The 27,483-nt window shown below is 31.9% G+C and overlaps 2 protein-coding genes and 1 long non-coding RNA gene across 4 annotated transcripts; all 3 read left to right on the forward strand.

Moving 5' to 3' along the window:
* The first annotated feature begins 582 nt into the window (after positions 1-582).
* LOC121237319 lies at positions 583-961 on the forward strand. Its single transcript, XR_005934904.1, has 2 exons — positions 583-790; positions 901-961. It is a non-coding gene; the product is annotated as an uncharacterized LOC121237319 (long non-coding RNA).
* A 1,939-nt stretch (positions 962-2,900) lies between these two features.
* On the forward strand, positions 2,901-7,869 carry LOC121237318 (CASP-like protein 4A3). The gene is made up of 4 exons (XM_041134010.1): positions 2,901-3,044; positions 5,276-6,029; positions 6,721-6,856; positions 7,559-7,869. Exons 2-4 carry the CDS (start codon positions 5,431-5,433, stop codon positions 7,751-7,753), a joined length of 930 nt encoding a protein of 309 aa, XP_040989944.1. The 5' UTR covers positions 2,901-3,044; positions 5,276-5,430; the 3' UTR covers positions 7,754-7,869.
* Positions 7,870-20,436: 12,567 nt separating this feature from the next.
* On the forward strand, positions 20,437-25,998 carry LOC121237317 (serine/threonine/tyrosine-protein kinase HT1-like). 2 transcript variants are annotated; one of them, XM_041134009.1, is made up of 5 exons: positions 20,437-21,734; positions 22,689-23,144; positions 23,345-23,378; positions 23,417-23,473; positions 25,665-25,778. In XM_041134009.1, exons 1-4 carry the CDS (start codon positions 21,372-21,374, stop codon positions 23,428-23,430), a joined length of 867 nt encoding a protein of 288 aa, XP_040989943.1. In that variant the 5' UTR covers positions 20,437-21,371; the 3' UTR covers positions 23,431-23,473; positions 25,665-25,778. The 2 variants fall into 2 exon arrangements, with proteins under 2 accessions (XP_040989943.1, XP_040989942.1); XM_041134008.1 differs by lacking the exons at positions 23,345-23,378; positions 23,417-23,473 and having other exon boundaries at positions 20,445-21,734; positions 25,665-25,998.
* The last annotated feature ends 1,485 nt before the right edge of the window (positions 25,999-27,483 follow it).

Here is a 27,483-nt window from a genome sequence, read left to right on the forward strand (position 1 = left end):
CGAAAAGGCTCTTAATACCAATCCGTTTTGCTAGTTGAAACTTTAGATTTACATGTTATATTAAAGAACAATATTAGAACTGATACACCTAGGAAGATGGAAATACATTGGTTGCGGGAAGTTTAGGCCTTAGTTTGAAATCTTGCCATAAAAATTAAAAAAAAAAAAATACTAAATGTCCGACTGGCACTTGTACTGTGTTTGTTTAGTTCTGAGAAGTTTCCCTGCTGTGCAGTTCCAACCTGAAGTGTCCGTCGTTGGTCTCTAAACCGTTGTCGCTATATATGTAGGTAGGGTGGTGGGTGGGCTACTCAAAAGACTTAGATGATCCCTTCGGTAGATTAGTACACATAATAACTCCTGGTGTGGGCAGATTTGTTGGCAGGAGTTACAGTCCAAGATAAGGTTTTCTTTCCTTCTTTTTCTTCGTCTTCTTCTTCTCCTTTATTTATTTACATTATTTTTGTTAATATCTTGTCTATTATTTGTTGCAGGCTGTTGGTAAATGCAGCTCTGGGAACTCCATTATTTGAAATTTTTGTGGTCAAAAACACTGATGAGACATATGTCATGCAGGTGACTTATCGATGCTCCTTCTAGATTATTGCTTATTTATAGATCGCCTGAGATGACTAAATTATGTTTTATAGTTTGCTTTGACTTCAATGGTTCGAGTTTTGACCTGGACCAGGTAGTTCAAGTAACATTGCATTGTTTGAATACCGTTAAATGATGAATTATCATATGGAGGAACTATATGTAGCATCTGGACTTCATCCTACCCTTTTCTGTTAGTCTCTTGACGTGGCTTAAGTGGGGATCTTTTCCTTTGGAGAGTCAGGTTCCCCAAGTTTTATTGCAGATTATATGAAATATTCATGGTATGCTGTCTATTTACAGGTTGTATACTTGCAAAGAGCCAAATGGAAATTCAACAGATTCAGTTCACCATCTAAATTCACAAAAAAACCACCCTTCTTTTGTGCTGCATTCCTGTGAGAACTGAGAAGCTTAGATCACGATACTGGAGAAAGTAGATTGTGTAGAGTCAAAGCGGCAGCTCTTGCAGCTCAAAGTGTCTGAGCTTATGCCTCCTGATATTGCCAAGGCCTTTGGAGTGCTGACAATGTTTCTTTAAAGGGGAAATTAGATTTAAACTATTGCATTTGAGATGTGGGCAGTATATGTACTTTATCACTCTTCTTCTTTTTTTACTTATCAAAAAAATAATTTCCTGTTTTGCTACTCATAAATATGGGATAGACTCATTTTGATGCTTTCTCATTTTACTTAAACTTCCCCCGATGGTCATAATAATCGAAATCACTACTCAAAACAATTAATTTAATAGGAATTGCTGATTTTTCTTTTTAGAGTTTTGATATTATATGTCAGTTTTTAGTATTTAGAGCTGAATAATTTTTTTTCAGTATTTAAATTTTGGATTGCATCACCCTTTCTTGTTTGTTTCTCTCCATTAATTTTAGTTGCAACGATATGCCTTTTTTTGACAAAGAAATATGTTCCAACTCAATTCTTAGGTTTCCAGAAACATGCGTGAAATTGTCGAGGTTGCTGCTAGTCCAGCACAGCAGATTATCTGAGTATACAACTTTTAGTCGGATTACCACTTCCAGAGGAGATTTAGATCCTTTTTCCAGTGAGCTTGCTTGTATATCCATTTCCTTTTGTTATTAGTACTCATCCCTTAAAATCCAATATAAGCATGTCGTTTTGATGGTGTAACCTGCTGTTGAAACATAGGCCTGTATGTTGGCGTATTTGGTCCTTAATTATGGCACTGAGGTGGTACAATTGCGGCGTAAGTGTGGTGACTGGAATGCTGGGGATGGTGAGAAAAGTCTTCTGATATGGAGTTTTTTTAATATGTAGAGGCAGTCAAGCTGACTGGGGATCTAAACATTCCTGCTGGCCAGGTTTTTTTTGTTTTGGTTTTTAAATTTTTTTATGGTTATGCTGGTTTACACTACTTGCATCACTTAGGGAATTATAACACTAAATCATGTAGGTTCGTGCTAAAATTGGGTGATGAAATCGCTTGTCCAGCCGTGCAACGTACCCAAATGAATTAGGAGAGGTAATTGTGTTTGAAATTCCTCTCTCTCTCTCAAAGCCTCAACCACGTATTTGGTTATTTGGAACAAGTAGGCCGGAGTAAATCTGTTTCACAACTATTACCCATACCACTGTTAATCTGCTTGTAAGAAATCCGTGGCATACCTCATTACTCGTACCCTCATTATGGCTACCTCAAATTTGGTCAACTTGGAACTTTTCAGACATTATTTTCTCCATACCTTAACCATTCATTCTGGAATGTCTTCTCTCTACAAGCCTGTTTACTAATTACATCTCAAATTATTAAGCAGTACTTTTCTTCATGGTTTTTTTGTGGGCAGGGAATCGGTCTGTATGTCAAAGGCGCAGAAGATCTTGGTTTCCTCTACACTGTCCCTGAGTAGAGTTTCCATTTTGTACCATGTTTGAGCAAAGAAGACGGTTTTACCTTTTCTTGCATTCCTTTTTTTTTTTGTTTTTGGAAAATTTTCTCATTAAGACTTGTTTTGTTTTGGCTTCTCTTTTGAGCTGTATATTAATTTTGCTGACCAACCAATTGGTTCTAGTGGAAGATTTCTTCAGAATGCCAAAAGTTGTGTGAGCATTTGCCTATTGTTAGCTATGGAAACCCTTTTTTTTTCATTATAATTATCTTTAAGTGGTCCAGCCAAAATAGTATAAATTGATCTTTTGTTGTGTAGCACATAATTACTTTAGTCACAAATTCACAGCTGTGGTTGCAAGTCTATATGGAAAAGTAGATTATGGGATATCATGTTAGTCCTTAAAAGTAAAGAGAAAAGTGTGTGATGGGGGGTTTTCTTTTTGGTAATTGATATTTATAAAGGCATTTCAGAGTTTTGTAGAGGAAGTGATGCTTTACTTGTTCCTTTCAGGTATATCCTGGTGAGATCTATACTATAGGGAGCTAGCAGTGTTGAAAGTAGTGTCTTTGTGGGCAAAAGGTAAAGTCCATTAATTTTTTTTTTTTAAGGCTTCCTGTGATTGCTCTTCTAGAGTGGGAGGAGGACCTTTGTTTTTCTTTTTTCTTTCCACTATTCTCTTGGCCACTGACACAATTATTGGAAGGTTTCAGACTTTGAACCTATCCTATATGAATTGTTGATCAAAGCTCTGCTTGTCATTTGAACTCTCTCTTCAGATTTATCATGTTTGGTTTGGTGTTTTTTTCAAATTTTTTTTTAAAAAATTCAACTTATACCCAAAAACATCTTTTCATTAACAAAAAATTTATATTTCAAACTTTTGATCCAATCATTTGTCTAGAGCTCATTGAAAAGGGGAAAAAAAAAAAAGATAAAAATAAATTATTCAAATTTTCCTATTTACTTTCACAAAACTCAATAAACAATATATCTTTAAAAAAATTCAAAAAATCCTCACATTCTCAAAGCTTTTCACAACCAAGGATACCTTAGTGGGAGAATCTGTCAATTAGAAGGAGATAAAGGAGAAAGAGATTGGGAAGGAAATTGTACTCTTTTAAGGATTTTATTTATTTAGAACACAAAAGAATAGCCCACTCCTAAAGCAACCCAAAAGATTAAAACAACTTTAAATAACTTTTTTGGCCTTTGTGTCATAACTTCACTAAGAGCTTCAAGTCCCAACAATGCTAACTTTGATACCTCTTTTCCTTTTCTTTCTCTCTCTGTGCATATCTGTTCTTGTACAAATAGATCAATCATTTGTCCAAAACCCTACTTTATTTTTAATTGTCCGTTGGTGAACTTTCATAATTTTCTTACTTTCATAGGATACTGCAATTCATGTGAGGATGTGGAACTATATAGTCTCATCTCTAGAAAATAAAAATAAAAAATAAAAATAAAATCGAATAAAGAGTAAATATAAATAGGGAAATTATTTTTTTTTTTTTTTATTATTGATAAATTTATTTGATTTTTAATCACTTTATAAAAATAATGAGAATTATTAAAGTTGAATATCAAATATTATATCATGCGATTGCGGATATAATACGTATATTATAAGGGTTTGTTATTAAATCATAATAATTGTCAAGTTCAAAATTTGGATAAAAGTTGAGATTTTGACTAAAACCAAAGTCATTGAAGAAACTAGTCTATTTTAGACTATCACTCACAAAGTCAAAATAATAATATAATATTATGTATTTTAATAATAATTTTTTTAGTAAATTTTTTTTATATTTTGAAAATATACTCGATATATGAATTCAAAATTTAATTTTTACTTAAAATTATTGTTTCTTAACTATTTTTTTTCCTCAACTTAATTATCTAACATAATATAACCTTGTTTACAAAAAAAAAAAACACTTTCTAGAGATAATCCGGACATAAATTTGGACGATATCTATCCATTGTCAATAATTTCAACTTGTGGATAAAATTTGTGAATAAGAAGGAAAAATACCATTGTTGATTATTTGTGAATAAAATATAGATTTGATGAGTGAATAATAATTCTCCAACTTTGAAAATTCTTTTAGAATTACTGTAACTCAAAATCTAAGCTAAAGGTTTTTAGCTAGTCCAATGCAAATTATTTATATAAAATTTAACTATATTTTAGATTTTACTTACATTTGTCGAGTCCTTATTTATAAAAAATTTAACTATATTTTAGATTTTATTGACATTTAGATAGTCCAATACTAGTGCTTAGGATCATGATTCTCTAAAATTCTTGGAGTCTTTTAAGTTAAGCAAATTTTAAGTAGTATTTCCAACTAAAATGATTAAGCATCATCATTGTTGATGCATAAAAGTTTAATTTTTAAATTTGGGGAAAAATAATTAAAATTTGAAAAATAATATATCCTCGAAAATTTTGGAAGTAAGAAAAGAAAGTAAAGTATTTTGGATTTGTTATATCAATTTCTTCTATCCATTTTTAATTTGAGCAAAAAACTAGCACTCCAAAATTAAAAATTGCAACAAATAAGTGTACTGTTATTTATAATTTTAATTTTTATCATCATTTTAATTTTTTATAATATAATATTAAATAATTAAAAATTATTTATTATATTTTATTTATAAGTCTATCATAAATTGATATGAATAATAAATTTTTTTCTTGTCGAAAACATTTACGCACAGCATTTAGATATTGTAAGAAAAAATCTATTTTTGATTATATGGCGACACTCCATTGGTTGACGTGGTTAGAAGTTTTGCATCTTTAGTTGACACGTGGACTGAGTTCCACACGGAAAACGAGAAACTGGTCCCTACGGCGGTGCATAAAAGTTTGTTACATCTTTCTTTTCCGAGTCACCAAACACAGCTCTTTTTCTGTGTCGTTGAAACCCCGGGAAAGCGAAAGAAAATAAAAATAAAAATGGAAGCTCATACCCAGAGCCCGCAGCAGCAATACAAAGCAACCATGAAGAAGTCGTCTTCTAGGAACTCCGATTCGTCTTCGAGGAACATGGAGTCGCCCCACTCGCCACTCCGCTTCCACTCACCGCAACTATCCGAGCTCGGTGACCTGCCGGAGACCCCGCCCTACGTGTCACCGGAGAACTTCCCGGATAAACCGACGGAAAAATCCAAGGCGATGGTTTCCTTTGACAGGTTCACGCAGTACTCGCCGCTACCGTCACCCTTGGGCGGCCAGAAACAGCAACAGCCGGAGAACGAGGGAAAGAACAGAAGTGCGCAGGCGGCGGATTCTCCGTCTCCAGTGATGGTGTTCAACCGAGCGATGAGGGAGGAGCCACCGCCGTCGGTTTCGAAGGTGGGACCGGGCAGTGGTAGGAGATCGGGGACGGTAGCGTCGATACCGCGGACGTCGAAGAGGGAGGAGATAGAGGAGAGGGCTGCGCTAGTATTTCGGGTGAGCGAGATTGTGCTCTGCTTGATTTCCTTTTCGGTTATGGCCGCCGATAAAACTCAGGGTTGGAGCGGCGACTCCTTTGACCGCTACAAGGAATACAGGTCTCTTTCTCTCAACTCTCTCAACGTTTTTGTGTTATTTATATTTACATATAGTTCCTCTTTATGTTATTTTTTCTGTGAATTTGATGATAAATTATACTGAATAAGCACTGTTTATAGGTTTCTCTTAATGTTACTACTTTAAATTTGAAGACTTTGATCTAATGAGTATTATTAGCAATCTCAGCATATATGATAGATTTCATCAAATTACTTTTTTTTTCAATTTTCTGGGTTAGTTTACTCTCTCTCTCTCTCTCTCTCTCTCTCTCTCTGTGAAGGAGTCTCAAAAGCATCCTTAGAATCGGTTGGTCTGTTCATCGGCTTAGCAAAGGCTCTAGCATCCTCCTTCACTTCCTCTGACCATGTGAAATCCTTTTCATTTGGTTTGTGTTGTAGTAAACATTCCCTTAGCTTAAGGAGTTAATTACATGATGTTCTTAACTTATCTTCAATCAGTTGTGTGTGTGCGCGCGCTCGCAGTTGACTGATTAGCGAGACATAACTCCTCTGTATTATTTTACTCTGCTTAGACATTGCTTGAAGTTTTCTACTTTTTCTTTTCTTTTTTAATCTATATAGAAAATATTGAGAATATTTGCAGTGCTTTTTTTTCCTTTTCCGCCGATTCCTCTTCTTATTTTCTTCTTTTGAGGTATTTGATGTGATGGTAAAGTTCATTCATTGGCAGGTATTGTTTATCTGTGAATGTCATTGCATTTGTATATTCCGGGTTTCAAGCATCTGATTTAACCTACCATATGTTCACTGGGAAACATGCGATCCGCCACCACTTACGCCGCCACTTTGATTTCTTCATGGATCAGGCAAGTTGTGCAGCTTCCGAATCCATTCTTCATCTTACTTTTATCATACTGAAATTGCTGATGATTTTCATCTCAGTTCTGCATGTTTTATGCATAATGGAAACCCCTCAAGTATTTGGATTTAGTTTAAACTGTTCAATCCACTTCACTGGCATGTATAGTATTTGGATTTTCATCTCAGTTCTGCATGTTTTTTGCATACTTCACTTCACATCTTCCAGCTCAATCCACTTCACTGTGTAACAGCATGTCACAATGGACTATAGGTTAGCAAGTTATTCCATAAATCTACTTTATTTTATATGGGTTAGACAGCATGATTGATTTGTTGGAGGTTGTTTGCTGTTAGCCATGCATGTAACGTTTTAGCTTGTCTAAGAAGGCATTTTCATGAGTTATAAGTTGGTGTAGATAGTTGGTGAGAGTGCATATTAAATCAACGTTTGAAACCATTAGGAAATATTACAGGTGTTCAAACAGAAAATAGTGTGAATTTGGTGGATATATGGCTCTCTCTTTCTCAGAAATGCAACTTAGCTAGGGGCCTCTCTTTGTTAATTTCCAAATGTTCCCATCTTTTGGGCATGCCAGTTATGATTAATCTTTAGGGCCTTAATCGATCATTGTTATTATCTTGACAACCTTTTATGTTGTTGTGCACTAAAAGCTACCATTTGCTTTGTTAATATATATTATTAGCAGATACTGGCATATCTTCTTATATCATCATCCTCGTCGGCAGCCACCCGGGTTGATGATTGGCAATCAAACTGGGGTAAAGATGAATTCACAGAGATGGCTAGCGCGTCTGTCGGGATGGCCTTCCTGGCTTTTGCTGCCTTCGCCTTTAGTTCCCTCATATCTGGTTACAGCCTTTGCACCCGTCAATTTACATGATCTTGGGAACCATTCTCATGTTTCTTAATTTCATCTCTATGTTGTGGATGATTGAAGAGTATATTTTCATGTTGTACAGAGAGATAATAGATTCAATAAAAATAAATAAACAAATAGTTGGATAAATAAAAAAATTATTGATTTTTGTAATAATTATGACTCAGCCAGCCACTTGACTCGAGCACCCTGTTTCTTTATAAGAAAAGAAAGGATTCACAAAGGGAAACCAAACACCGGAAATTTCAAGGCCCAGTCCTCTAATTTGCTTGTTAATTTTCAACTTGTGACTAGCAGAATGGGCCTAGTCCAAGAGCTTTAGTGAAACATGGATGAGCTTACTGTTTATAAAATAACTCCTTAATTTTTATTTTTTGGTATGTTATATTCTTGGGTTTTGGGAAATTCTCAATCTAGTCACTATTCCATTAAAAAAAAGCCCTAAAATTTTTTTTTTAAAAAAAAAAAAAAAAACTTCAAAAAGAAGTTAAAATTGTAATTTTTAAAATTTTTAGGACTAATTTGTACTTTTTTAAAAGGAAAAGGGTATTGCAATTTTATTGATAGTTTGCATGAGGGGTGATTGCAAATGGTGTGGTAATTTGCATTACTCATTTGGGAGGGTTGTGTATTTTCTCTAAAAAAAATATTTGCATCTCACATGCTCAAAAATAGAAACATGAAAACTAAATAGAGGCTCACTTCAAGTCTTTTTAATTACAAGTAACAACTATGATGTTCATCGGGACTAGATTTATCGTTGGTTTGATGCCACAACATGCTGTCACAAACCTAATGAATAATAATCAATAGAGATTGAGGTGTCTTTTGCATTGTCTAAATATTTGCGTAAATTAAGGAAAAGTATCTTCCATTTAAACAAAGACTTAAAAAAGAGGTTAAATTCAATCGATTCAAATTAAATCGGTAAAAAATCGAACCGAGTTTAGTGAAATTTTTTAATCGTTCACTAAACTGCTTTAATCAATCGATTCTAGCCAATTTGAATCAATTCAAAACTGTATTTATTTTTAAGTTATATAAAATTTATAAACCTAATTTCACAGATGAATGCCGCAAGCCAATTCTCCCCAGCATAACTATATTAGTTACTTGACTTTATGCATTCCTAGAATACCTGGTAAGAGCAAGTCTGATCCAATTGATGTCACTGACGAGTTTTCTTTATTTTTTTAATTTCTTATACAAAATATGATAAAGTTAAATATATATTAACTTTTTCATCAGAATCTCATAGAAGTTGAAAGATAAAACATGTAGTTCTTTATTTTTGAACAACAAAATTAGGAGATAAATAAATATTTTATATTAAATTTGTAGTTGGACATAAAGAAGTACATTTTTCATGTACTTCTTAATAATCTATATATTCTTCGTATTAAGACAAAAAATTGTCGATGATTGAAATTAAATATATAAATTACATATTTATTAAAACTATTTAGATTCATATAATATTTTTATTAAAACTAATCAATGAGTTTATATATTATACTCTTTATACATGATATAAAATGTTTGAATTCCATTACATATGATTTTTAATATTTTTATCAATATTAAAATAACCGATTCAAAATTTTTATGAATTGGGCGATTTAATTTGTTGAATTGCCCAATTCATTGAATCAGTCCTTATCTGATTTTGAACTCCATTTCGATTTTTCAAGCTCTCATTTGGATGTTAAGATGAGATTATATGAAAAATTTATGGATGGTAGTAAAATAGTTTGTGAATAGTAGTGTAATGGTAAGTTAAGATGTTTTATGGAGTTTTGGGAAAAGAGAAAAAAAAAAGTTGGTTAAAAAATTATAAAATTAAAATATTATTAAAATATAATTTTTTAATATAATTTTTATTTTAGAATTTGAAAAAGTTGAACTACTTTTTATGTTTTGTTTGGAAGTTTGAAAAAGTTGTAATGATTAAATGAAAAAATTAAATATTAAAAATTAAAAAGTGTTTGTATTTTTTATATTTAGATAGTGAGATGAGATAAGAGGAGATGAGAGTATGAAACTATCTTGTAACCCAAACGGGCCTTAATTATATTATTTTCCTATGAACAATCTATTATTCATTGTCTATCATCTGCTTGACCTTCGTGTATCTATCTCTCATTTTAAGCTCTAATATTCGGTCTAGAACTCAAAAAATTCAAATCCCTATACTTTAATTCAATACTCGATATTTTTCTCAGCTAACTCTCCATCAATATTATCACTAGCTAACTTTAATATAATTACATATAGAAACACCTTTATTGTTAAAACTAAGGTGCAGTTTAGATGGTAAGATAAGATGAGATGGTTTATAATGAAAATTAAAAGTTGAATAAAATATTGTTAGAATATTATTTTTTAATATTATTATTATTTTAGAATTTAAAAAAGTTAAATTATTTATTATATTTTATGTAAAAATTTTAAAAAAACTATAATAATAAGTGAAATGAGATGAAATACTTTCACTGTTCAAAAGAAGCCTAAACCGGTTAGGTTTGGATACACAAAACATCTAATCTCATCTCATCTCATCTAATCATTACAACTTATCTAAATTTTTATACAAAAATATAATAAATAATTTAATTTTTTTAAATTTTAAAATAAAAATAATACTAAAAAATTATATTTTAATAATATTTTATTTAACTTTTAATAAAATATCTCATTTTATCGTAATGTCTATCCAAATCCAACCTTAAATTGGGGAATTGACAAGGACTGTGATCTATCTTGATGTACAATGTTTTGATTTTACAGAATCTCTTTTTGATTTGTTTTTTTTGGTCCTACTTTCCACTAATTAATGTCAAGATTGAAATGATATAATTAAATATATGGGGGTGCAGGATATTGATGTAGATGCCAGCTTTATTTCTTTTCAATATATAAATTATTTATTTCTTCTTTTTCTTCTTCCATTTTCTTCATGGTTGTACCAAGAACTTCGTCAAAATCATCTGAAAAAGACATCCATTTTTATACCAATAAACAAAAATAAAAAAAGGTTCACGTGGGCGTCCTCCATTACCCATGTTCATGTGTACAAACGTGGACTACCTGACAAATATTCTCAATCAGATCAGATGCACTTTTAGAATTGGTTTAGTTACACAAATTTTTTAAAAATTTTTAAATTTTTAAATAAAAATTATATTATAATAATATTTTATTTAAATTTTAATAAAACATCTCATCTCATTAATTTTTAATCTTTTTATTTTATTTTTTTTTTTCTCCTCGCTTTCTGTTACTAATTAGATAAATGTTTTAGCCGTTCGATTAAAATAAAACATATTTTCCAAACCGTTTGATCTACTTCATGATTATCCATACCCCCAAGAGTAAAAGTTATATATTAATATCTTACTTTTTTTTCTCCTAATAAGAATATTCGAGGTTTTTTTTTTTTTAGTACTATTCTTTATCTTGAATTTATCATATAATTAATAAATTGCATTAAAATCTCAATTGATCTAAAAAATAAACATAGAAAAAATAAAAATATTTTTAAAATTGTAAATATTATTTGAAAGTGCTTATCAAGACACTTCACCATCGAAATGGTCTTTATTAGCACATTGCTTTGCAACTAAAGAAAAGCTATTTTGTTTTAAGCATAAAGTATTCACCAACCAATATTATTAGAGGTACGGTTGAGTTATGATTTATGCTTCTCTCCTAAAAGGTTAGGCTAAGGCTTTGTTTGGAAGTTGAGCTCATTTCAATTTATCTCAACTTATTATTATAATTTTTTTAAATCTCAATATAAAATATAATAAATAATTCAATTTTTTTAAATCTTAAAATAATAATAATAATAAATAATAATATTTTATCATCTCAACTCAACTCACTTCAATATCCAAATCCATCCTAAATTATTGAGCCTTAGATCAGGACATAAAGACGTCGTACGTATTTTTTTCATAAGATTACGTACACTTACATATAATGTGCATGGCCCCCAAATAATTTTTGCTTTTCTTTTTTTCTTTTTGGGATTTTATAAAATCAGAAGAATAACTTTACAGAATAACTCAATTAATTTAATAAAAATAAAATAAAATTTAAATTAAAACAAATGTGGTGTGTGGTGTAGGCAACTGGGTAGCCGTCCTCAAATAAGAAGAATTGAACTTCATTTCAGGATTTAAATTTTTTTTATTTTTTCATTTTTTTTTACAAAAAAATTAATACAAGAAGTTAATTAAATTAGGAAAATTAAAATTAAGTGATGTTTTTAATATTTTATATATGGTTAATGAATATTAAATAATTTTATTATATATATGGTCATTAGTGATCATTTAGATGAAAATTACATAATTAATTTATATAACTACTATATAAAAAAATATATTATATATATATAAAAAAATATTTAATATATATACATTTGGTACTTCTCGGTCCAATAAAACAAAAATCAAACCCCAAGATTTGACCAATAAAACTATCGGTCCGGCTTAGTCGTTTTTTTCGATCCGGACTTATAGTCTTACATCCTAGATCTACTTTACCGTAAAAGTAAATTTACAATCTAATATATCAAATTAATTTATAAATTTATTCTTATAAAATATTTTTATAGCTAAAGTATCCCTCAAAAAACTTATTTGGTCACGTGTATACTTATACAAAGAAAGATGTTAATAGAAGATAAAGAAAAAATTGAAAGAGAGTCATGCATAGAAAAGATAAAAATATAGAAACGAAAAATATATGGTAAAGAGGACTCCGAAAAGAATACAAAGAGAATACACTCTATGAGTTTTAAATTTTTAATAAAGATTTATTGATTTTTGTTGCATTTGGGATTGGATTGTAACAAAAACCTATAGCATGTAGTTAATTAATTATAACGTGAATGAGTGAGTAAGCACTAAGCATGCATGTACGGAGGACATTAAGAAATGACAAAATGGTGTACCTTTCCTCAAAGTGGTTGGGGGTACAAAGAGGGACACTCTACTTTTTGGCACATCTTTTGTCTGTGTCATTACAGCCTGTTTTTGGCTTAATAATTAATAACGTTTTTTTTTTTTCCTCCCAGTCAAACTCAATAAGTTTCAAGTGACCACTTTTTAATTAGAAAATTATTAAGGACACACAATAATTTGGGATAGTAGTTAAAATAATAGAAATATTTTAAATACAAAAAAAATTACTTAAAAAAATTAATTTCATAAATTGAGTGTCTTCGATTATTTGTTAGATTATAAATTTATTTTTATTATAAAATATTTTTAACAGATTATATAAAATCACGCCAATTTATAACATCCCGCCAATTTATTTTTAACCTGTTAAGAAATTTATCCACAAATTGTATTATTAGTCTGTTATCGAAAGTCATATATTATTGAAGATAAGATATAAAGTAAGAAAAGTCTACTATGCGGTCCCATGTGACCACTCAAGTGTACCGCTTAGAAAAAAAAATTTATTTATTTTTATTTAATGATTAAAAAAATAATTTTAAATGTATTGATGTATTTTTTTATTTTTTAAAAATATTTAATATATTAAAAAAATGTGAAAAGAAAAAATAAAAACTCAAAAACAGCTGTGCGGTAAGAACGAGCGGGCTACTCTGGGCGGCAGAGTTGCCCAACTCTATAAAGTATATAGAAAGCTAAGTGACACTTTTAATAATCTAAAGATTAAACAGACAATTTAAGAGAATTATGTATAATGTTCTCTAATTTTCTTTTATCATAACTTATCGAATAATCTAATAAATTAAGAACATCTTCACCCATTTCATACCACCTAGGCCTACTCCTGCCCTATACGAGCAGGTAGCAGCCCTTCCCATACCCTACCCCACGCATGGGCGGGGGGCCATATCCTGTCTTTGCCTCAATGTTTGGTCCGTTCGTCCCTATTGATTGGGTGAGCGGATTATTTTATCTGTGTTATAATCCTGAGAATTAAAAATTTAACCAAATAAGTATCCAATAATCGTAGGGCTTTTAGATCAATGGTTGGATCTTTAACAATTGGTATCAGAGTAGGGACCACGTCATGGGTTTCTTTTAAGATTCACAAGAGCTACTGTGTAGCACATGACAATCCCCTCTGCCTGTAGATCTAGCCAAGATATCTCCTTTGCTTTTAAATTTGGCCAAAATCAACACCAAAGCAAATATCTAACTAAAATCTACATCAAAAAAATGAAAATCAAACCACAAAACATAGATCTAGCTTAAAAATGTAGATATAGGTCAAGAACACTAAAAAAAAAAAAAAAAAGGTAGATCTGGCTTGACATGGTCACTGGTTTCTGGATCTAGGTCAAGAACATAAAAATAAATCAACACCATCAACTCCCACGGTTGCCAGTCTATGGATCGAGTGACCCGCGACTATGGTCATGGGTCTCTAACTTGACAGGACTACAAGTGAAGCCTATACAACAACAAGAAGAAGACGGAGGAGGAGGAGGAGGAGAACAAGAAGACTAGATATTGAGAGGAAGAGGAAGAGTCTAGAGAAGTTGAGAGGGGAGGAGAAAAGAGAAGGGGAAGAAGAGTTTGAAAACATGAAAGTGAGAAGAGAGGAAAGAGAAAGGAAAAAAATAAAAATGGGGATGAGTGAGGGTTTTTTTTTTTTTTTTTTTGCCTTATATATTAAAAATAATATATATAATTGTAATTAAAAGAGATGCGTGCAAGTGAGTGAATTATGGGCGGGTGGGGCTCCCCACTCGTCACTTGCCTCTACATATCTATAAGTTTAGATACAGAAAATGTTTCATCTCATTTCATTTTATTATTATAATTTTTTTAAATTATCACACAAAATATAATAAGTAATTCAATTTTTTCAAATCTTAAAATAATAATAATATTAAAAAATAATATTTTATTCAACTTTTGACTTTTATCTAAAACCATCTCATCTCATCTTATTATTCAAACAGGGCCGAACCTGCTCATGACCAATAGGGAGCAAGCGGGGGTGCCAAACGGGCCAGATACCGGTTCCCACTCAGCACCCCTAATACCATCAAGAAATACTAGATGAATATACTAATTTCTTACGTATATTAATTATTATGTATACTAGAAATATATAGTCTATCAAGAAACAGTTCTTTCATATACCACCGAGGGGGAATCGGCTACCATGTCAGCTAATATATTATTAAAAAAAACAAATAGATGAAAGGACATCAGAGAACATGAAGAAGAAGATAGGAACCGTTGAAATCCTTAGGAGATCTCTTTGTAGATAGGAAAAAGTTCAGAAAATTTTCTTCCACTTTACCCCGCTTCAGTATAGAAATCAAATTATCAAGACTATTATCAATCAGATATTCCTTAAAGAAATCTATAATAAATAAAAGAACTAGCCCTTTGGCCACAAGGTTATCCTTAAACAGTGGCTGGAACACAGTCTCTAGTGGAAGACCAAATAGCTTCTGAGAGAAAGCAAATGCTATGAAAATTGCTAGCTTCTTCGTCTTATTCTCCTTAAAAAGCTCCAAGGACTGCAAGAATCTTCGCAAGAAATTTTCAAAGTTTTTTATGAGAAATGGACTCTGCCTTAAAATTTTCTGTATGTAGATTACAAAATGTAAATAGCTTGACATTTAGTATCACAGTTTATTTAAAGAAGATTTCTTCTTTTAGTTTTTTACTCTTTTTATCTGTTCGATGAAAATAAATCTCAACCACGAAACTAGAAACTCGATTCGCATTGTTGCCACTCGGCTCAACATGTTCCCCTTTCCCTTTTCCTCTCCTTCTGTGTTTTTCAATTTTGGATATGTGAGACTCAAAATTGGAATCGAATGCGTTCTTGCCAGTTCTTCGGAATTGCTTTATTTTCGAATTTGAGATATTTCTCAATTTGATTCTTTAAAATTTGTATTTTTTTTGGTGCTTGGGGAAGATGAAGGAACTTCTGTGCTTGGGGCTTGCAGAGCATTTTTGTTTGAAAGTTAGAAATGAGAAGACTAAAGATGCTGAGAAGAAGATGAAGGAACGTTGAACTGTTTTAGAAAAAAAATGGAACGGTACCCTTTTTTTTAGTGCCGCATGGGACACGGTTACCCAGTTGTTTCCCCGACCGGTTACACCCAGCATTTTTCTAAAATTAATGTTTTAAGCTTAAGGTTGTAACTAATTTGGTTTGGACTAGCAAAATCGATCGAACCGACTTTTTCGGTCTTGACTGGGCCAGACCGAATTATGGACCGGTTGGTCTCGGTCCCAAAATATGTGGATTGATGACATTCGTTCCTGTCCTGGGGTCTACAAATTTTGGACCAGACTGGACCAAATCGGACCGAACTCGTATATATATATTTTTAATAATTTAATATATTATTTTTATATAGTAATGATATAAGTTAGTGATGTAATTTTCATCTACTTTATTATCATTGACTATATAAAATACAAAATAATATATGCTAAAATTAATAGTAAATCATAAATCACGTAATAATTTATGTCATTATATGTAAATAGTTAATACATCACACATTCATGCATACTCTATTATTTACACTTCATTAAAATAATTAGGTAATTTTTTTAAAATATCTAAGTTGCAAGCAAACATGAATAATTTATGTACAATAAAATTATTTGATAATCATTAACATTGGCTCGAGCGAGGTATCGAGTTTGGCTCGAGTGAACACTAGGGTTTATGTCTAACTTGAGCCCACTATCGCGCGAGACTCGAGCGAACTCACGAGTTGAGTTTTGCTAAAATTCACTGTCAAGCGCACCTTGAGCGAACACTGAGATTTGTGTCTTGCTCGAGCCCACTATCACGTAAGACTTGAGTGAGCTCACAGGTTGAGCTTTGCTCTAGCGCACCTCGAGCGAGCTCATAGTTAAAGCTTTGCTCGAGCGCTAGGTTGAGCGATAGTCGAGCAAACTCACTGTTTCTCAATTTTTCAACTCCAAAACCATCTTCACACCAACAATTAATAATTATGCATACTAAAGAGTAAACTATAAGTTAGTAAGTAGTAACTATCAACATCATAAATATAATTATAGTAAAATTTCTTTTAATGAGTTAGTTACATAATCCACATTAATAATTCACTTAATTTTAATTTAGTAATTTAAATATTTTTTTTATTAATTTATTTGAAAAAAATGAAAAAATAATAAAATAATTAAACCGGACCGATCGGACTAGATTGATAGCTATTGGTCTAGTTAGGTCCCTATAGATGTCGGGTTTGGTCCAGTCCAAAAAAAATGAAGGACCAAATCAGACCAATTTACAACCCTACCTAAGCTAATGTGGTTTGTTGTTATTAAATTAGGTTATAAAATTATTTTTATAGAAAGGAAATTTAATATACTATATTTAGCTGCATTAATATATAAAATTTGTTTTAAGCAACCTATTTATAAAATTAAAATTTATATTTAAAGAGAAACATATGAATTTAAAGTGAAGACGGTAAGTGAATTGACTTCATAATAAATAAATAATAGTTTTTTGAAGAATAATGTTAGATACAATTTTAAAATTTATACATCTCACGTATTTTCTTTAAAAAGGAATAATGACTCATTTGGTTACGCAGTTAAGATGAGATGCAATGAGATGCTTTATTAAAAGTTGAATAAAATATTATTATAATATAATTTTTAACATTATTTTTGTTTAGAGATTTGAAAAAATTGAATTGTTTATTATAGTTTGAGTGAGAGTTTGAAAAATTTATAATTATTATATGAGATGAGATGAGATATGTTAGTCCAGGTTTACTTTAAAAAAAATGATATCATCATACATATCTCAGATTTTCTCATTTGTTTTAAAAAGAATACACAAGACTTATGTGAGGTTTTGATAGTGAGTAGAGATGAGATAAGATGAGATGAAAGTTAAAAGTTGAATAAAATATTATTAAAATATTAATTTTGTTTTAAGATTTAAAAAAACTGAATTGTTTATTTTATTTTTTGTGTAGGTTTGAAAAAATTATGATAATTAGATGAGTTGAGATGAAATGAGTTGAAAGATTCTCTTAATCCACAAAAGCACTCTAATACTTATGAGTGTGAAAAAAATCGGTGAACCTGTAAACCAGACCAAACTGGTGGTACCGAGTTTGGTTCAGTCCGTTACCGGTTTTATTTTTTTTCAAACAAGTCAAAATCGTTCTGATTTTTCTTTTTCTAAAACCTGATTGAACTGAGCTGGACTGATTCATATATATATTATAATTTTTTTATATTGTATATGATTTTTATATATAAAATAATTTTGTACTATATGATAAATTACTAATTAATATTTTAAAATCTTATATCACTATAGTCTATTGTATTAATAGTTATACTAATACTATATCACTATATATTATATAATATATAATTTAGTGAATTAAAATCGAAAAAACAGATTGAATTAGATTGGAATCGGTAAAACTGAAAGTATCAGTTTAGGAGATAACCAATGTGGAATCGATTCTTAAAAATATAAAACCAATACATATCAATTCCATCTTAATTTTGTACAAAACTAGATCAGGTTAGTAATATTTTAAATATTATTTTTCTTGGAATTACTCTCTCTTTCCGGAAAACAAAGTGAAAATAAACAAATTAAAAAAAAAAACAAAAAAAAGTGTAAAGCAGCATATGGGAAATATAAAATGAGTCTGAGCTCATCGGAAATAGTAAAAAAGAAAGATCGAAGAGAGAGAGAGAGAGAGAGAGAGAGAGAGAGGGGAATCAAAGTTGGAAGGGAGTGACCGTATACGGAAGAGGACCATGCCATACGGCTTGTCCGACACGGCCGTTTTACACCCTCTCTCTCTCTCTCTCTGTGCGCTCGTGGGCCCCACCTGACCTCTGTTCTCTGACCGCCACGGTTACCAAACACAAAACAAAACTACAACGACAAAATGGCCTTTGACCAAACTACCCCTCCCCACTCACTTTATACTCTATAGTCTATACGACAATCGTTTGCCACGGGTCTTACCAAACTAACAGCAGAAAGGAAAATAATAGACATATTTTTTTTTTTATAATTTTTTATATAATTATATTTTAAATAAGAATATTTTATAATAATTTTTAAAATAACATCATTATATATATATATATATCTATTATTTTTAAAACATATTACTAGCCAACTAAGGGTGGACAACCCGTCCCCCATCCGTCCTGCCCCCGCATAGGTGGGGGCCTTCGTCCCTCATTATATAATTAAAAATGACTATTATATTGCATTTTCTTCCTATAAAAAAGTTGGCCTAAGAGACCAAGACAATCCAAAATACAACTCTAATAAATTTTTGAATAAAATTTATAATTATATTATATTATAATTTGAGTCTAAAAAAGATTTAGACTCAAAAAATTATAGACCCAGTGAGTCACTAGATTGAGCGGGGGACAGGGTGGGTGCGATTTCAACCCCACCCCCCGCTACCGGGATGGGGGGCCCTGCCCCCACCTCCAGAGGATGGGGGGCGAGATTGAAACCCTCACCCCCAGTGCGGTGCGAGGAGGGAGTGTCCCCGCCCTGCACCATACGGATAGCACCCCTACATATTACATAAAATAATGAGATCTTTACACCTTCTTTATTATTGTTTTATTATTTAGTTATTTTTTTCCTTTTACTATTTGAATTTAGATTAAAAATATAAGAATATGATATTATTGCATAATCTAAAAGAAAATAAATTTAATCAATCAACATAATCGTGTAAATTAATTAAAAATAAATTTAAATTAAATTTATTTTTAATTAATTTATAAGATTACGTTAATGATTGATTTTTTTAAAATTATATAAGATGATCATATTGATATTTTAAATCTAAATTCAAATAAAAAAAGTTAAATAATAAGACAATAGTAAATAAAATATAAGAAAAGTATACATATATCATTAGTCTCGTAGAAATGACCTTTGCTTTTTTGAAATGAAATGACTTGCTTGCTTTATTGGACCCTATTAACTATCTATATGTAGTCTTTTTTGCTTTGTTGTCACATGCAAACTTGACTCTTGATACTAATCTCACTTATGCATATTTCATGTTTATTTTATTTAAATTCTTATTTATTATCCTTATCTTATCATAATTTAAATAACGTTTTTTATTTATGTAGTTAATTTATAAATTATTTAAAACATATTATGTTATTAAAGTATAACTAAAAGTAATAAAAATTATGTATATCTATCACTCTCCCACCTTCTTGGTGCGATATAAAATACAATACGAGAATCTCCTATTTTTTAAGCTTTGATTATTTATTAAAAAAATTTACCATTTTTTGTCAATTAGAGAGAATATATAGTAAAAACTTAACTTGTAATGGTGGTTTTATTAGAAAATATAAGATGCACTATTTACTGAAAGTTAGTTAATATTATTTTATTTTATTAAAAATGTTTTACACTATTTTTTCGATAAGAATAGAATAAAATGAGAAATTTTATGTATAAGTTACAATTTAAATTTTTTTTATAATATAAGTCACTATTTACTTTTATATTTTACACTGTATATATATATATATATATATATATATTTTTTTTTTTCATTTCATCAAGTGTGAATATTTTTTATAAAATATAAGGTATTTTTTTATAAGATATGGGAACTCTTGTTGAGAAAATTTTCAGTTTGGTAGTGATTTGCTTGCTGAGCAAAGCTCGTAGTTAAAAGTAGGCTGAGGAAGAGCAATTTTGGATAATGGCAATCAACAGAAAGGGCAAACCGGGAAAGAGAAAGGGTCATTATCAAAGGAAGCCCCGGATGTTTGCTCAGAAGAGGATCCTCGCACGTTACAAACGTAGAGTTTGTGTGATCGGTTTTACAGCAAAGCTGAGTGTAGAGACAGACAGACAGACGCCTTCTGCTGCATATGCTTTCGCTGCACACCAGAACCCAGAAACACCAACTTCTACATCTACATCATCCCAAGCCTCGCTCTTCGGCCCTTTCTTTCTCTCTTCTTTGTTTTCGTTCCGATTAGCCCTAGCGAAAGCTTTAGCCTTCTTGTGTATCTGTGTTTGGGTTTGTGTTCCAGTTATCATTTCATAGCTCTGGCTTCGGAAGATCAGAAACCGTACGTTTTGTTTTGAAGTGATGGTTTCTCCGTTCTATATGTCCTTTTTAGTTTGCTTTAGACTCATTGTCTGAACAAGATCACTTATCCTTTCGGTTAGAAACCAGTACTTGTCGTACTTCTAAATGAAAGTTAAATACTCCTACGTATTTTGACCGTAATTTTTCTTTTTTCGTTTCCTTCTTCCAATTTACGGAAAGGTGAGTGTTTTTTTTTCCATTTCTTGTACTTGTTTATTCGAAATAAATTAAGTTTATAGGTTTTCTTAGAGGATGTGATAGCTCGAAATCCGTTTATCAGTACTTGAACGTTGCAATTTCTGAAATGTAGTGGGATAAGGACCCGTTAAGAATAAGATAGCAAGTTCGATTTTTTTTTCCCATTCTGGGTCTTTTTCAAATCAAGTATCTATAAGAGAGCTTTGCTGCGTTTCGGAATGTACATGTAGTTCAAGACGCTAAAGGGAGTGCTGATTTGATGGTTTTGATGAGTTTTGGCTCAGACCCATGAAGAATTTATACTGTTTTAAGCAGATTTCCACGACCAATGGGAAAACTGAGAGGAAGCTTTCCCTCGGAGAGTACAGGCGGGCGGAGTCTTGGTCGAAGTACTTGGTGTCGTCGGGGGCGGAGATAAAGGGGGAGGGAGAGGAGGAATGGAGCGCAGATATGTCACAGTTACTTATTGGTAATAAGTTTGCATCGGGGAGACATAGTAGGATCTATAGGGGAATATATAAGCAAAGGGATGTGGCTATTAAGCTGATTAGCCAGCCGGAGGAGGACGAGAACTTGGCTGCCATGCTTGAGGAGCAGTTCATTTCAGAGGTTGCTTTGCTATTTCGGTTGCGGCATCCGAATATCATCACTGTAAGCTCTGTTTCTGGAATGGGTTTGTATATATACATACTTAACCTGGATTCTAGATTGTATGGAATCAATGAGACTGTGGTCCTGCACTAATCATGTAAATGTAATATGTGATAGGAACTTTTACTGTTTTTGCTATATATTATGCTTTGTTGCCATTCTGCTTGACCTTCGAATTGAATATTATGTTATAAGCCTGGGAAATTTAATGCATGTATTTGTAGTATAGTTGTCATAGTTCCGTTGGACTTCACTTTTAGCTTGAACTAACACGATTGAATTTACACTCTATTTTGGATTGCAAAAGAAAATATTGAATTTTCATCTAATGGCGTGAACACAAATTTCATTTTAATGAGGATGTTGGATATGAAAGAGCTTTCGGAAAGAGCAGGTGGGAAGGAGAAGAACACAAATGCAAGCTTAATTCTATACCCACCTGTTGATGTATTCTTCTTTATATGCTCTATCGTTTATATTTTGTCAGCTCTTTCCTCAGCAGCAGTGAACCATTTTCTCAAACCACTTCAAACTTATGCCTAAATAGGGAAGGAGGTATTACTATAGCTCATAACAGCAAGTGGCAGCATCATGTAATGTATACTTTTGTCTATATCAGTAACTAAGAGGAAAGTAAACAAGGTGGAATTGCTTGCAGTTGTCATAAGCGAGGGCAAGGATTTGAAATGCTGGTGCCTTGTGAAAGAGTTATTCATTATCTAATGAAATATAATAGTGGACCGCGCATGTCTTATTGATTTCTGGGTTCATTTTATTATTGGTGGTGAACCTATTTTTGTCTTTCACCCAGATGGTATAATTGAAAAAGACATTTAACTTTTTTAGATTCTACGTTTTGAGATGAGCTATGAGTTGGTCCTTAAATCTAAACAGCTGACATTAGTAGGACTTTATCCCTCTTTCTGACCACTTTGTATCTTTGCCGTCATGCAGTTTGTTGCAGCATGTAAGAAGCCTCCGGTGTTTTGTATCATCACCGAGTATTTGGCTGGGGGTTCCTTGAGGAAGTACCTCCATCACCAGGAACCACATTCTGTTCCACTCAACCTAGTTCTGAAATTAGCCCTTAGCATTGCACATGGGATGCAATATCTTCATTCTCAGGGGATACTACACAGGGATCTAAAATCTGAAAATCTTCTGCTAGATGAAGATATGTGTGTGAAGGTAGCAGATTTTGGTATTTCATGCTTAGAGTCGCAGTGTGGCAGTGCAAAGGGTTTCACAGGCACTTACCGTTGGATGGCTCCTGAAATGATAAAAGAGAAACACCACACGAAGAAGGTTGATGTTTACAGTTTTGGTATTGTTCTGTGGGAGATTATAACTGCATTGACACCATTTGACAATATGACTCCTGAACAGGCTGCATTTGCGGTCTCCCATAAGGTATGTAAGTGATGAATTCATATAATTATACAAGCCTGATCTTAAATATATCAATGTGGCTTTTCATTTTCTCATATGGAAGACTTTCAAACATGTGCATGCTTGATAAGAACCAAGGTCCTGAAATTTCAGGAAACAACACACGGAGGTTTTTTTTTTAATTGAAAAGTAAATGTGGATGCTGTATCTCACACATGCAGCAAAAGAAATTTGGAGAGAGAGAGGTGGGAGTAAATACCAGCAAGTGAATCCTTTAGCCTGCTCTGCAGTAAATACCAGCAAGTGAATCCTTTAGCCTGCTCTGCAGTTGATGTCCTATACTAATACCAGTGAGTCAATCTGTGTTGCAGGTTTAGTAAATCACACAGGAATTTGTTTTTTTTTTTTTTTTACCCTTAGATCATTAATAGCTTGTCGTTTGGACAACTATATCCACTTCAATCAGCATAAGTTAGATGATGATACTTGATCTCTGAAATTGTGTGCTATTCCTGAGGTTACTAGATAAATACCTTATCAATAGATGGACACAGTACACTCTTGAGATTCCATCATATAGTTTTTTTTTTTTTTTTTTTTTTTTTGTTTACAATATTGTTGTAGTTGATAAAACTAGAATGAATGGCTGGGGGCTGGGGGTTTATGTTACAAATTATTTTAGTGACAACAGAATTATTGCCTGTTGTGTAATTAGTTGAATACCTTAGAAAAAAGGTCAGAAATTGACGTCGGGTATGAGAACGAGTGACTTATTGAGAGTTCGGTTGCACTTGGAGTTCTAGTTCTTGTTTACTCAAAGTGTCTGCAAAAAGGAACCATACTTTCAAGCTGAACATAATAGGATGTTATTTTTTTGATAAGTATGAACATAATAGGATGTTATACTTCCAAATCATTCTAATTATACAATTCTTTTACTCCCTAGAGGTTGGCTCAAGTGGTAAAGGCCTTGGGTTTAATGTATGCTCCCTCCAAATCAACCCCAAGGGATTGGCCCAAGTGGTGACGGCCTTGGTTTTGGGGTATCAATCCCTTCAAGGTCCAAGGTTCAAGGTTCAACACCTCATGGGTGCAAACAATCCTTTGGAGCCACACCCCCTGGTGAAAAGTCAGCAATTTAACCAATTCCGGAAAAACTTCCGAGGGTGTGGTACACTGGACCGAGGTTTACTCTGCAGGGGTGGGTCCGAAGGGCCCTGCCTTGGAGAGGTTTCTCGGCACAAAAAAAAAAAAAAAAAAAAAAAATGCTCCCTCCAAATCTAAGGTTTAAATCCTCTTGGGTGCAAACAATTTTTAGGGGCCATCGGACTAGGGGAACTTCCCCTTGAATTACCGAATGTGCACTTGCGGAAAACTCATTGTTAAGAGCCTGTGCAACTCCGGGATTAGTTGAGACTTTATTCTCGGACATCTAGTGCCAATAAAAAAAAAAAAAGTTATACAATTTTTTTACTGCACTTAAACAATAAAGGAAAGACCATACTCATGAAGTTTTACATAAAAAACCAGTATGTAAAACAACTTGTAGGTTCATTGTGATGGGTTACATCCTTCGTAAGTTTTTACCTTCAAGAAGCATCCGCAAACCGACATCTTCCTCACATGCATGGTGGGGTGTCATATGCTTTCCTTGAGTTTTGTCCAGTTCATGTGGGGCCGTCTGTTTTGTTCATTCTTATCCATGCAGGACATGTCATCTCCTACTTGTTCTAGGACTAGATAATATAATGGAAAAATATCCACATCCTAGAAGAATCACAAAGCATGATTCTTTCAATTTTAATTATGAAGGTCTGAAGGCATCTATTATCTACTTATTTCAAATTTGATATTGTAAATCTCTCTCTCTCTCTCTCACACACACACACACACACATCTAGCAGATGGCAAAGATTAATGTTTATCTTGATACTAACTTGCAATTGGAGGAAATTTCAGCATATTCTAATTATCTTCTGAATCAGAACAGAGACATGATTGTTGGGATTTTCTTACATAGTGAATATCGATTATGACTTCAACAAGCCATAGAAAGTAGAAAAATCTACATTTTGCGGCCAAACCAGCCATATAAATCTGTTGATGGACTATGATTACAACCAGTCTTTCAAAAGCAACGGAGTTTTCTGGATCCGCAGCTGCTCCTTGTCTTGGACCATTGGCCTTGTGGTCCAGGGGTATCTGTGCTGTGTCCCATTAGAAAATGTGGTCATGTTTACCTGAGCCATGACTTTTTGGGGGGCCATGTATAGCCAAGCCAATGCTGGCCTGGGAATAATTACTGATTACAGGAAAATTTTTCATTATTATCTGAAAAAATCTGGTTCTTTACTGGTTTATACTAAATTTCATAGTTGAGATGGAGATAAATACTTTGTCTAGCACCTTATGAAAGTAGAATATTGTATGCAGTTGGTAATTTTAAAGTTAAATTACAGATATTTTGTTTTGACAATGACACCTGTTGGTGTTCAAACTTATTTTGTTTGTAATGCATTGAATATGCTTGGTGTTGTGCAGAATGCAAGACCACCATTGCCACCCACATGTCCCACAGCATTCACTCGTCTCATCAGCAGATGCTGGTCAAGCAATCCAGATAAACGCCCACATTTTGATGAGATAGTTTCAATCTTAGAAAGTTATGGGGAATCACTTGAGCAGGATCCCGGATTTTTCTCATCCTTCAAACCTTCCTCTGATCACACATTTTTCCGGTGCTTTCCAAAATGTATTCCGCGCCATAGATCTGCTTCTTTAAAAGCTTAGAACATCTTCTTTACCTATGAGCTAAAAGTATACCGTATATTTTTCTAGGCTTATATGTTCAGTTATGATTATGAACTTTTTAAAACACTTTGTTTTCTTCTTTCTTATTTTGTGTTATATATATTTTGCAACTTAGAGCAGTTCCTTCCATCAATATTATAGCGCTTTTGTATCCATGCATCACTTCTCACTTTACTCCAAAGATTATGTTGAAAATGTAAAACTTAAATCTCGTTTATTTTTGCAACTCTTTTCAATTCATTTCATTTAATCATTACAATTTTTTCAAATTTTCACGTAAAATAAAATAAATAATTTAATTTTTTCAAATCTCAAAACAAAAATAATATTAAAAAAAATATCTTCTAATAATATTTTATTTAATTTTTAATTTTAATCTCAATTCATCTCATCTGTAAAAATAAACAAGATTTATCCAACTTTCAAAAAATGAATAGACAAAACTTGCATATCCAAGTATCATTTCTCCTTATAATAATGATGGGAATTGAATGGGATTGGGACATGGAGACTCAATGCCTAGTCCTCTCATAATCATTAATTTTAATATTTTTTTTTTTTCAAATTCATCCTAGACTATTGTTTTTAATCTCAGTTTATTGATGTGACATATTTTAAATAATTTTATATATTAACCGCCAAAATAATAATACTTAAAACATGCCACTTAACTTGTTTGATTAAAAATAATAAAATCTAAAATGAAAAAAAGGTCATTTCTCATAAAATATTTAAAGAAAAAGAAAAAGAAAATATCTCTACATTAACCACGTGCTTATCAAACCAATTTAGAGTGGATTCCTTATCAATTCCTCAGTACATTATCTCTATTAATAATTAATCACCTGATTATAAAACTCTACCTATCCCCTTTGTTGACTATGTATATGTATGTGTTGGATATTGAAATTTTATAAGTAAAGAGCAAGTATCAAATAGGAGGATTATTGTGGGACCCAATTGCAAGGATCCTTCTTTATAATTAATTAATTAATTAGGGATAAGTATGATTTTGTAAGTATCAATATCATTAGATCCAATCAGTCCAACCTTCCATCTCATTATTCCAATAATTATTCAAAAAAGTTGGGCATCTTTCACTTTCCAAATCGGCCCTCTACTTTATTCATAAGAGTGGTGCTATTCTGCCGATTGTATGTGTCTATTTTGTGTGTCGTTTAGTACAAATTATACTTTTTTTTTTCTTTTTTTTTTAAACATTTTTTAAACATATTTAAATAATAAAAAAAATATAAATATACTAATAGTCACTTTCTTAATCATTAAAAAAAAATTTAAAAAATAAATTAAATGCATTAAAATGAGGGGCAAATTAAGGAGATACAGTGGCATTATTCTTCAATAATTGAGACCTTTTATGGGCGATGACATGGGTCATTCTTATTTATTTTCATAAGCCACTTTATTAAAGTTTTTGTCCGTATTTCAAAATTGAGAGTAAATTTTATGATATTTATTGAACAAGTAATATTTTACAAAAAATTCAATACACAAATATAAATCTTATTCACAAATTTGTAAAAACTTT

This window comes from Juglans microcarpa x Juglans regia, chromosome 6S (assembly GCF_004785595.1).
Source record: "Juglans microcarpa x Juglans regia isolate MS1-56 chromosome 6S, Jm3101_v1.0, whole genome shotgun sequence".
NCBI classification, from domain to species: Eukaryota; Viridiplantae; Streptophyta; class Magnoliopsida; order Fagales; family Juglandaceae; genus Juglans; species Juglans microcarpa x Juglans regia.